A 12,545-nucleotide genomic window follows, 5' to 3' on the forward strand; every position below is an offset into this window, starting at 1 on the left:
TGATTGCCAAAAGTCACAGCACATGTGTTGGTGTGTGGACATCAGCCACAGACATCAGCTTTGCTATTGGCTTTGCAGGAGGGGAGATCTCTGCAGTTGAGCAATGATGCTGGCTATTAAACAGCTGCAGTGTCACCTTGTGGCTAAAAACAATATTGCAACTTGCAGTGGATCATACTGGCAAAAAGTAGTTTTTTAAATTAAGAATACATATTCATAAGGAATTATCTTCTTGTGTGCATTTCTATTATAGTGTTTGAGTTTGTAACCCCACTGTGAAACCACCTATGTATGTATATGTATAAGGTTATTATACATTTGAATTCCAATCCATCCCATTCTAATTACTAACCTACTCAGCTTTTTGTTAGCTATTTCAATTCAAAAAGTATGTACTTAATTGTATAAGCAAAGAAACAACTATTTCTAACACATTAATACTGTCATGCCTCAAATTCAGTACTCACTATTGACAACTGCAGTAGCCAAGATGGCGGCCATGCCAGCTTGCTGTGGGAGGAGTTGAATGTCTGAGCGCAGCACTGTTGGGTAAAGTGGCTCCTCCTTCACTACAGGTTGTTTCTGTGTGATGAGGCTCAGTGGGGGAGAAGGCTGAGCCAGCGGGGAAGAGGAGGAGCCCTTAGGTGGCGTCAGTGAAGCCAAGAGCCCTTCACCAGCCACAAGCTCTCTGGTCACCTTACAGAACAACTCATCACCTGAAACGATGCAGGATCTTATTACCCATCATTAATAACAGAACCTTTCTTCTGCATTGGAAAAAATAAATTTCTATCCCAAGCTTGCTAAGCTTTGATAACTACTGGCTTTTCTTCTTTATATCAGTTAATATACTGAATTTCAGTGTTTTTGGGGCGGTGGCTGCTGAGAGATTGTTGACGTGTCATAGCAGGAAACACAAAGGCGGAACTAACTATGGACGGTAGTTCAAATGTATTTAAGCCTCAGAGTAAGTCTGCAACACCAAAGCCTTATAACCCAGACACCTGAATGTAATTAAGCCAAAATTAGTGAATAATTACACTTGTGGTTTGCTACTATATCAACATTTAACAAATACAAATAGATAGGGATGCGCCGATCGTCATATATATATATATATATATATATATATATATATATATATATATATATATATATATATATATATATTCCTCTTTTTGTTTAAAATGATTTTGAAGCCTTTTTTGCCTCACTTGGGGAGTAAGGCAAGTCAGTTTTATTTATTTTTATTTTATTTCATCTACTGCTCTTGACAGGGTATGTAATGTTTACACAAATAACAAGTTGTACATAAAGTACATAAAAATCTTGATTGTATTTTTTAGTTATTTTAGTACAAATGGTTATACCACTTTAAGTGGTGCACAAGGCTAGAATACTTATTTAATACAACTGAGGTAAATCTGAGTTACTTCATTTAAGTATTTCCATTTTCTGCTACTTTATACTTCCATTCCACTACATTGTGGAACCAGATCATAAGCTACATTGAAGATTTATTATACATCAGACCAAAGTAGTTAAGGTAACAATATTAATTTACCATGTATTAATGATGGTTATTATAAAAAGTTCATAAAATTATTATTTTACTGGTAAACAATAAAATGCTTTATAAATCATTTATTAAGCAATTATAAAGGCTTTTTAATGCTATCCGAATGTGTGTGGGTCAACTACAAACCATTTATTAACAATGCAGTTTTACTATAATCAATTGCTCAATAAATCGTTTATGAAGCATTATTTTTGTTAAAAGTTAATTAACTATTAATTTAAGTTGTATTAACTATTATCAAAAGCTGAATAATATACTTTACTTGACTCGGCTAATAATCAGTCAACCTATAGTATATAGTATATACATACATATGAATATATGCATAATTTTACTACTTTTTGATAAATGAAGTACATTCAAAGGTTCACTTTGTATGAAAGTTGATTTTACAAGGAGGACGTTTAATCTCATATACTTTAAGACTTTTACTTGAACTTTTGATGTGGGTGACTTCCACTTTTACAAAAGTAATGCTTTAACATGTTTGTTAGAGCTGTTCAAAATCACTATCAGATTGGGGTGGTACTGGGCAGTGAAGATGCTATTGAATATTTTCAGACCCTCAAGACAGTCAGCAAACATTATGACTGGTTCACATGAATATAATGCCCATTTCAATAAGCCATGTACACATGATGCTTGGTGTGCTCTTGATTGTTACCTTGGCTGTAGATTAGGCAGTTTGCTGCTGAGGTGTCAGTGGTAAGAGGGAGGAGACTGATCCAACAGTCTGGATCTCCAAACACAAGAGTCAGCTGAGAGGTCTGCAAAAAAACACATGCAAAGAAAGAGGGAGATGATGACTGTGCACAAACATTTCACTGGCCAGACTCATCACTGCTTAAAACAGAGGGCATTTCCTCAGTCTTCAGTTCCAGAGATTTCAACATCCCTCATTTTTCTGTGATGAAATGAGTGGAACATACACTTCTTTGTCACAAACAAACATTCATTAAGTTTGGTTCAATTATGAATTATTATACTATATACTATACTATCAATTACTATATTTCTTCTGAGTGTTTGACCAAATCTGATGGATCAAACATATACATACGGCAACTTTAACAATCAATTTAGGTGATTATAGAAAATTGTATGAATGAAATGTCCTTTGTAGCATGACCTCTTAACTAGTTCTGAGTGGTAATGATTGATCACAGCTGATGACTTTTCTGGGCCATACCTACTGTTGTTTGATACACCCATTAGACAAACACTAAAATAAGAAATTCTAAAGATCTCACTCAAGATCTCATTGATCTGAAAGAGCTCATTATTGATTTCATCAAGTCAGGAAAGTTACTTGGAGCCATTTCAAATCAGTTACAGGTCCCAAGATCAAGTCTAAAGTGTAAGTCTAAAGTGCATGACACAGTTGAGTCACTGCCACGATCAAAAAAAAACCCACAAACTATCACCTGCTGCTGGGAGAAAACTGGTCAGGAAACTTATTGGAACTGAAAATTGCCATGACATACATGTTCTTTTCAAAAGTATGTAAGCTTTTGACCATGACTGTAAATGTGTGCCATTCATAAAGTCAGATTAAAGCTGCTTTTACTCTGTCTATTGTACTTTTTTCAGCTTTTTTCATTTGACATGACAACATCAAATATGCCAGAAATGTTGGTCTTATTTTGTGATTAGTAGTGCTGAAAAAATGTATTGGTTAATCTATCAATAATTTATATTAACAATTAATCAATGATCAAATGTGTCATTAAAGGAACAGTTTACCAGAAAAAATAAATTCAGTCATTATCTCAGTCTAAAGCTGGTGCATGAGTTCAATTGTGTATCAAGGGTGTAAATAACCCATTTTAGCCCTTTTTCAAATCAATTTGGAATCTTGAGGCTTCCAGAGACCTGCATTACGGTTTACAAGCTGTTTGTAGCCATCCTACGTTTTACTTTTGTGAAAGTACCAGTCACTTCTGTTGTTCAGAGAATTCTGCCACGCTGTTTTGCTGTGAAGCTCCAGAAATGTTTTGTGGGCTTCACCTGACTTTCCATCAGCATGGGAGTGAGTAAATCTTCACAACAAGATGATTTGCTGCATTTTGCCCCTGACAAACTGATAGCATTTTCACTATTTTTTTTATATTAAATTGATTAAACAGCTCAAGCCTTAATCTAAACAAATGGGGTTTGAACAAATAATGAACACCAAAAATAACATTCTGCTGTGCATTGGTGTCTCTGTGGTAATTACTACAATGCCCCAAAAGCCCGTAAGCTTACAACTTTCTGCACTTCTATTTACTCTCCCTAAGTGTGATCCAGTAGGTTCACATGTATCTCTCTTTACATCCCCAATGTTTTATCAAAATGAAACAAATCAAATCAAATAGCACACATACTCTTAAAATAAATGCCATATTCCCTTTATGTTCACTCATATCATTTTACTGGGCTGCTTTATAATATGCAGACCATGAAATAATCACAGAAACCAAGCATTGATTGCTGTCAGTTGGGAATACACAGTCTCATGATACTGTCCAGTGTGTGATCAGTGGTAAACACCATTTATAAGGAGAACGCCAGCAAGCAGAGGGCAATTATAACCCAAGAAGGAAATGAGGAAATGAGGGGAGCATGGATCGAACAAAGCTGCACAAAAATAAAGGAGGAGAAAGAAGAAAAGAGGGGAAGAGGAATAAAAGAGGACGAGAAGAGGCTCCAGGATAGAGGGGAGAGGAAAAGGAAGAGAGGAAGATCTGATGAGGTCGAAAGGCTGCCATTCAGGCCGCAATAATAAGATCCACAGTGGATACACTGGACAAAGAGTGGAGAGTCAACATCCAGTGCATGCATGTGTGGAGGTATGAAACACACACGCACGCACGCACACACCCACACCCACACCCACACCCACACACACACACCTGTCCATCCTGTGGACAATCTTGTCTTTGTTCATATGAGGCACCAAGAGCATTCCCTCTGACAATCACTCCCAGGACAGGCTTTTCCCATGTCTGTCACACACACACACACACACACACACACACACACACACACACACACACACACACACACACACACACACACACACACACACACACAGACACAGACACATTTGAATTCTATGACTATAGTGGAAACAGCAGACCAAATGTTTGTCATTTTAACAGATGAACTGTAAATGCCAACACCGCTGGAAGAAAGGTTCCACCTGCCTGTCCTACAGATAAAAACATGGGAAAGTGGATTTCACCAGCCTTTAACAGCGATGACTGTGACTAGGACAATATCTATGAAAAAGGTACTTTGTCCAGTACTATACTGCATATTTGTGCCTCTGTTGTCCTAACTTCTAAATGCCAAGACAATAAAACATGTGATAAGCGATGTCTTGGTGGTTATGTGGTTTTTCCATTTATGATGTAACTCATACAAAAATTCAATTATTTCAACATTCAAAAGGCAATAAAACACTTTTCTCTGTTATGCATATCAAGTCAATGCAGTGGTGGAATTTCTTTTCCATCAAACTCATTGTGAGAGAGTAATACTGTATTGTTCAGCAAGCCTTTCATGCAATGTTGTTCAATGTCCACTAGCAGGTAGCATTCACTCACAATTGGACCTGAGAGTCTGTTCACCAGACTGACAGAGCAGTTCCTGTTGATGAGGGTAAAATTTGACATGATGGTGTATCCTGCTTGTATTTTGTATTTTTTCTGTCAAAGTTAAAAGTTAAAAATGTGTCTTCTGTTCCCGTTATCTTTTTGTTAGCTGTTATTTCTTGTGATTGGACATTTTTAAAGTTCTGTTCCTCACACTAAGCTGATATGTAAAACAATGTACATTCCCAGTCTGGGGACAAAACGCGAAATAAATATTTATAGAAAAGGCTATTGGGAGCCTTTAAAAAAATCTTTAAAAGCTAATAAGTACTGTCATTCCCAGCAATTCCAAGTGATGCTGATAATTTTTCCTTTCTGTAATCAATACTGCTGAATTTAAAATTAGACAAAAATGACCCTTTTAGTGAGAGGTGAAGGGATTTTTAGAAAAAAGCTTAGCAATGTACAATATGACATGGTGTCAGTGTTTCAAACAAGCTGGCACAATTCATGCACTTGGCTGAAAAACAATTCCCACCTGATGAGTCTTCCCATTGCACATATATCTGACCTCCATTCTTTTAATCTGTGATAAACTGCCAAAAACCTTACAATCAGTCAGTTATTCTAAATGCACTTCATTAGACAACTATACTGTACACGGACAATGCATCAATCTTCCTAATTTTTTTTTTTTAATATAACGTGTTTAAATGTTTAATCTGTATCTGTACAGGTTCAGATGTGTAAATTCTTGCTGTGGTTTAAGACTATAGTGTTGTGCTGTTATGAAATGTTTATGTTATTGATATATATGATTTTACACAATGATTATTTTCAGTTGTTATTGTTTGAACAAATTCTATATTATAAATCATTCAACATTCTATGTTCTGACGGACATGAAACTAGAAATTAACTGAAATATATACACTTTTAGAAGCAAATGTACATAGTGTGGTAATTAGTTTCATAACATGGTAAACCTTAAAAAAAGTAGTTTATACAGCTGTAACCCTACTTGTGACTGCTGTAGTTCATTAGAACCCACACCGTTAAAGGTTTTTGAGATACCTGAATCTGTTAATGGTTCCAGACAGCCATTGTTTTCTAATGGAAACCAATGGCTGCCTAGCATGAAGAAAAACAGAAGATGTAGATGTCAGATGTCACTGTAGTAAATGAGGTGAAACGGTGGTTCCCAGGTGTTTTAGCACTTTGAAACTCTTAAAAACAATAACAAATTAATTGTATCAATTTAAAAAGGGAACATCACTCTGTAGTTACCTGCTCACAGAAACAGTGTGGTGTTAGGAGAGCTGGACTGACACTTATTTTATCAGCTGATACTTACTGACATTAGTGAGTAAAAAAACCAACACTGATATAACAGCTGATCTACACACATTTTTTCAGTGATCCCTCAAATGTGGATCAAACACATGATATGTAATGGAGGCAGGACATTTTACAGTTTAACAGTAAACCTAACTGTCTCCAGTGACACCAGTGCACTTGGCATTAGACTTTACTAGGAAGTTAACAATAAATTACCCAGGCTTCCTGCACTGCATTGTAATCTTACATTTTTTAAAAAAAGTTTTCATATTGGCACATGTCACCCAGCACAAATATCGATATATCTGTTATAGGTCATATACAACAGATATATTAGATGGGCTATAGACAATCATCACATTTTTTTTTTTTTTGCTATGAAAGGATCAGAAGCAAAATAGTTATAATAATAATAATTTATAATAATAAATGAAAATGAACGGGCAACAACATGCACGACAGTTAATATGGTTTCAAATAGCCAAACATCCCACTAATTTGAATGACAAAAAACAGTCAATATTGCTTTAGATATCTTGCTAAATAACAATAAAAACATAAATAGGGAAAACTGTGCATTGATCCATGTTACGTTTTTCTAAATATTGTATTTAAGTTAGGAATTCCAGTTTTGAGACAACACTACAACCTTTACTTCATTAGTGTATAGTATGATCAGGCAGCCAGGGATAAATCTTGAAACACTTGGAAGAAGATGGACCTTAGCTGTGGGGCAGCTCAGGAAGACAGAAGGGAAGGACAGAAGGAAGGAAGCCTCTCAGTCTATTGTACGGTGAAGATTGAGGCAGAGCGTATTGGATTTCATGGGGAACTAGCGCTGATGTGGAGATACGGCTGCTTTTGTTTTAATTTGTAACCCAATGCTGGAGCCGTCTGAGCTGTAAGTACTGCTAATTTGTTTCAGACTAATTCATCATGGCAACAGCATTGGAATTCACCATGATAGGGCAATGGGGAGAGCTCTGAGGGTGCAAGTGCAGAAAACACACAGAACACATACAAAGCAAGATACAAGATGCTTCTTAAACTGTCCAAAATATCAATTAATTATTTATTAAATATTCATTCACTCACAGCGTGATACTCTTCCATCTTTTCTTATTTGAAAGTAATTCACATTTTTAAGTCAGTGCTATCCACTTCTCTCCAATGGAGTTTCATCTATGGCCACAGCTACATCAACATGTTTTCATTAATGATAAAGTCAGATTTTATACTGTCCTCTACAAAATATCAACATAAATAGTATATGTATTGATCCATAGTTTATGTTTTTTTTACTACAACTATTACTACTATTAAACATTTTGAACATTTTTAAATCTATATTTTCACTCCAGGGCGGCTGTAGCTCAGCGGATAGAGCAGGTCGACTAGTGATCAAAAGGTTGCTAGTTCAAATCCCAGCTCTGGGCAAGGCTGGGCTGCATGTTGAAGAGTCTTTGAGCAAGATACTGAACCCCACATTGCTAATCAGTGAGGGCCCTGTGATGAGCTGGCGACTTGTCTAGGGAGTACCCTGCCCTCGCCCTGAGACAAGGCTGGGATTGGCTCCAGCAGCAACACCCCGTGACCCCATGGAAAGGGATAAGTGGTTACGGACAATGACATGACATTTTCACTCCAAAAACCATCCTAATCCCATATCACTGCTTCTAAAACCAAGCAGTGTCAAGTAGAAAGATACCTTGCAGCCAAATGTAGCTCAGGATCAAACGTGAAAGCAGGAAGTGGAAAAAACTGTAGGAAAATGTTTTTATTTAGGGGGCATGCCTGTGGACACACTGGGATTCAGGAAAAAATGAAAATCTTGAAAATCTTGTCATGTAGTCATAATGTCCTCAAATTACCATAGCTGGATTTAAAGTAGATAAAGATATTTTTTCCTGCAGATGCTACTGGTGTTACTCTCAGAAAGCAGAAGTTGAGGATTCATAGAATGCAAACTAAACAATGAAACATCCATTATAGAAGTGAAGTAGACCACGTAGTATCAATGCCAACTTGAAATATCAAACTTTACACACTTTACAGCCACAAATGTGCACACAACACAGCTTCACATGAGATAATGAGAATCAGAGAGGCACAGGGCCAGATGTCACTTTGTCAATGTGTGTGTGTGTGTGTGTGTGTGTGTGTAATTAACCAGGCCAGTAGAGACAGCAGATACCAGAGATGTGGGGTGAGTTAAGGAGAACAGAGAGGCCACCGGATGGTATCAGAACCTTTTTCACTTCTCTTGGTCTGAGCTGATCTCACTGACTCAAATTGCTAACAGTCACCTAAGGAACCTGTCTGGGCCCACAAAGAGTCAACCTACACTGCTCAGGAAAGTAATGAAAACACTACTAACATGAACTATATATGTATGTATATGTATGTGTATATGTATGTGTATATGTATGTGTATATATATATATATATATATATATATATATATACATATACATACATATATAGTTCATGTATTAACATGTCCAGGCTTTTGTGTGCACAGTCAAGTAGTAGTCTCTGCTACTACTTTATATTATATACATCATTATACAGGGCTTTGCTAAAAATGGAAGACCATTAGGCAATACGAATATTAAGCTTGATTAAAAAGTGTGCAAGATATCTTATAACAAGCTACTATCATTTGGGTTTAATAGAAAATTACTTTGTGAAAATGTGTCTGAATTTGAAGAAATGTGTCACTCTGTCAGTGCTCACAGGATTGATAAACCATAAAAAAAATTGCCAAATGTCCTATTACATCATAGATGTTCCCATAGCCTAGATTTAGACACAAACTAAGATGATGCACATAATACAGGAATACATTTCTAAGCGTCAGGATGGTATGAAGTGAGCAGAGACAGTATGGAGATAAAGAGAGAGGGAGGACCAGAAGAAGGAGAGGAATGGGGTGGTATTTTTTATTTTTTTACATCAGCATTGTCAGACTCACTGAATAAAAAACAAACAAACAAAAAAACAAACAAACAAAGACTACCAGATCAAATAAGGACCTACAGAGCCACAGAGATGGAGGTGTTTCAAATAGCAGCTCACCTAGCCATACCTTTTCTCAACCGCTTGTCTTATGCTAACTATCTGCCCAGCCCTCCATCTATCAGTGTGATGTCAGGCCTCCACAGTAGAGCTCCATCTTGGTTGAGAGCGCTGCCTTAAGCCCAATCAGCCGGAGGAGAGTCTTTGAGCTGCAGTCTAAGCCCTTGCCCGGACCCCGGTCCTCTCATGAATATTAACCAGCCCCGAGCCTGGCTTTAATCTGCCTGATCCCTGCACTGCTGCTGCCGAGACGATAGCGAATCTAATTATTTGGTCTGATATTAACCCCCCCCCCCCCCCCCGCCCAACACACACACACACCCCCTCCACACACACACACACCATTCCCGCCCCCACGCCCAGTCCTCATTGTAGCTGCTATAACATTCACATATGCAGTGGCAGTACAAATACACACCAACTGAACTCCAGAGCCACCTTCTTCTGCCAAAGTCAGTTCAAATAAAACATTCGTACACATATTCATACACACACACACACACACACACACACACACACACACACACACACACACCTCTCTCTACACCAACACGCCCTCCACCTCAAGCACTGCCTGGGACCCCCTCTCCTTATCAGGCCCAAAAACGCCCTCCTCCTATGCCGATAAAACTTGAATGCAAATGATGCCAGGCTGATTTCATTTCTTCATTTTCATCCTCCATTCCCTAGTTCAGTGTCAGAATGGTTTTTCGCTCCCTCTCTCTCTTTCTGGGGAAGCAAACATTGGTGAGGATGATGGCGACGGACTTGGGTATGGGAAGCAGATAATTTTCCCTGAACTAAGCCCAGTGTTTTACTCCCCTCACATTGCCTTGTGCTATATACACTACAATTAAGGAGGAGGAAATGGAGAAGGAAATATACCGAGTCCCACCCCAGCACCACCACCACCACCACCACCACCCTACCCTGCAGATCAACAGATTAAGATTTCTCTTTACAGCTGTCAACTGCCACAGTTAAACTGCTGTCACTGGGGAATAAGTATGTTTGTATATGCAAATCAATACTGGTACATCTAGCACATCTATGTCTCAATGGTGTATACTGTTTCACAATGTTTAATACGGTTCACACAGTCTGAATAGGGTAGTGTCATGGTCATTAAATGTAAAATATGCAATTCAATAATCCATGTCAGTGCATGCTTACATATAGCACGTGGCTTCAGGTGGAAGGTCGTTTTGTAGAACATAACATTGCTTTCTAAATGAAAGGGAAGAATTATCCAAAAAAATGTTTAATAGCACTGCTAGTGGGACAATGATAGCAGAGATATTCAAAGATTGGGTGGTTTATGCAGAGAAAGCATTTCAACAGGCTTGTGTACATATTTCATCTTATTATTTATTTATCCTCATTTGCACTAAATTGTCTCATGTTTTTGGTGTACTGTTGTTCTTATGTGCGGTGTCCTTGAGTGCTTTGAAAGGCACCTTTAAATAAAATGTATTATTATCATTATTTCTTTTTTTCTTTTTGGGTGCCTGGAATTGTCTGCAATGGGTAGCCATGGCTGATCCACATGAAATCCAACTTCTTCATCAGTGTCATTATGATATTATGTGTTCATTAACATTCATTTAGTCATGGTGGGTTGCCTTTTTGAAGATGGTCTTTTACACATTATTTTATGTGCTGAGTTTTTTTTAAGGTTTAGTACCTATGTTCTTCTCAAATCAAATTTTGGCTTCATAACCCTAACCGGTTACTCCATTACAGTTTGTTTAACTGAAACTTTTTAGGTCAACATCAATATAAATGTTTGAGAGTTAATACACTCCTTGGATCCCAAAGATTTTATATGAAACTATAACTAAACTATGTACTGTGTGGTACATTTTGAGCAAAATGCTTCTTTGTCAGAAAAAAGGTATAATGTTGAGTGGATCCTGCCCAAGCAAACAACAAGAGAGTGGAAATGTGCGTGTCTTGTGTTACACTAATGCACAGCCAACTATAGTGGCACTCAGTAGGGTGCATACCTAGCCAAGGTCCAACAATCTCCTGTAATTCAGTTAAGCCTAATTAAAAATCAAAAAACAAACAACTCAATACCAAAACTTAAATTCACCAGATCTAGAATCTACATGAAATTGTACTAATTCATATCCATGCATTATTCCCTGAGAAATGTACCACAATGTTGAAAAATGCCCTATCACTCAATGTTAAAGGGATAGTTTGTGTTTTTTGACGTGGGGCCATATAAAGTACATATCTATAGTCGGTCTGTTCCCTACTGTGATCACTGATCAGCGCAGCCTCAGTTTGGAGAAGAAGAGCTTTGTGCTGCAGTGAACGGGGTCCAGAGAAAAAGCGAAATAAACCACCTATAACAAAGCTCACCTTAAAAAATCTGTAACAGTTCAACTGCACGTTGTATAGAGAAAATCCACACCGCTTTACATCACCGTCAGACCTGCCTTTCTGTTGGCACTACATTTTTGTCAACCATAGAACCTCCGTATCCCTACGCAGTTGCGCTAATGTGTAGGGATATTTGAGGAGACATTGGGGATGGACCATGGCTTGAAGGTAGAATACAAATGCGACTGGGTGAAATTTGAATTGTGTCAAATTGGTCAGCAACAGTTATAATAACCATCATTAATACATGGTAAATGTATAGTTAAACAGTTAATAGTTTATTGATTGTTAACATACAATAAAATACTTTTTAAAATATTTCATCAAGCAACTGTTGTAACTGATCTTAATAATAGGTTGTAAATGGTTTATAAATACAGTGTAGTTCATCTACAAACATTTTTTGAATGGCCAATATAAAATTGAATTTATAAACCTTGTCAATTGTTTATTAAATTGTTTAGAAACTACGTCATTGTTCAGGTTTACTGCTTTTTCTTTATCTTTGTAAATCAATCAGATTTTATAATGATGTCAGGAAATATTTGAATCACCTTAATCTTTGAGAAGATGTGGTGAGA

General features: G+C 37.2%; 1 protein-coding gene across 4 annotated transcripts in view; it reads right to left on the reverse strand.

Moving 5' to 3' along the window:
• The window catches only part of zfpm1 (zinc finger protein, FOG family member 1), a 127,707-nt gene that overhangs the window by 6,603 nt on the left and 108,559 nt on the right, over nt 1-12,545 (reverse strand). For all 4 annotated transcript variants that reach the window (XM_037106413.1, XM_037106411.1, XM_037106412.1 and 1 more), the window contains 2 exons: nt 2,244-2,346; nt 468-716 (listed from right to left, as the gene is read on the reverse strand). In XM_037106413.1, the coding sequence (XP_036962308.1) occupies nt 468-716; nt 2,244-2,346 (352 nt within the window). The remainder of the gene's footprint in view (nt 1-467; nt 717-2,243; nt 2,347-12,545) is intronic.

This window comes from Acanthopagrus latus, chromosome 8 (assembly GCF_904848185.1).
Source record: "Acanthopagrus latus isolate v.2019 chromosome 8, fAcaLat1.1, whole genome shotgun sequence".
Classification (NCBI taxonomy): domain Eukaryota; kingdom Metazoa; phylum Chordata; class Actinopteri; order Spariformes; family Sparidae; genus Acanthopagrus; species Acanthopagrus latus.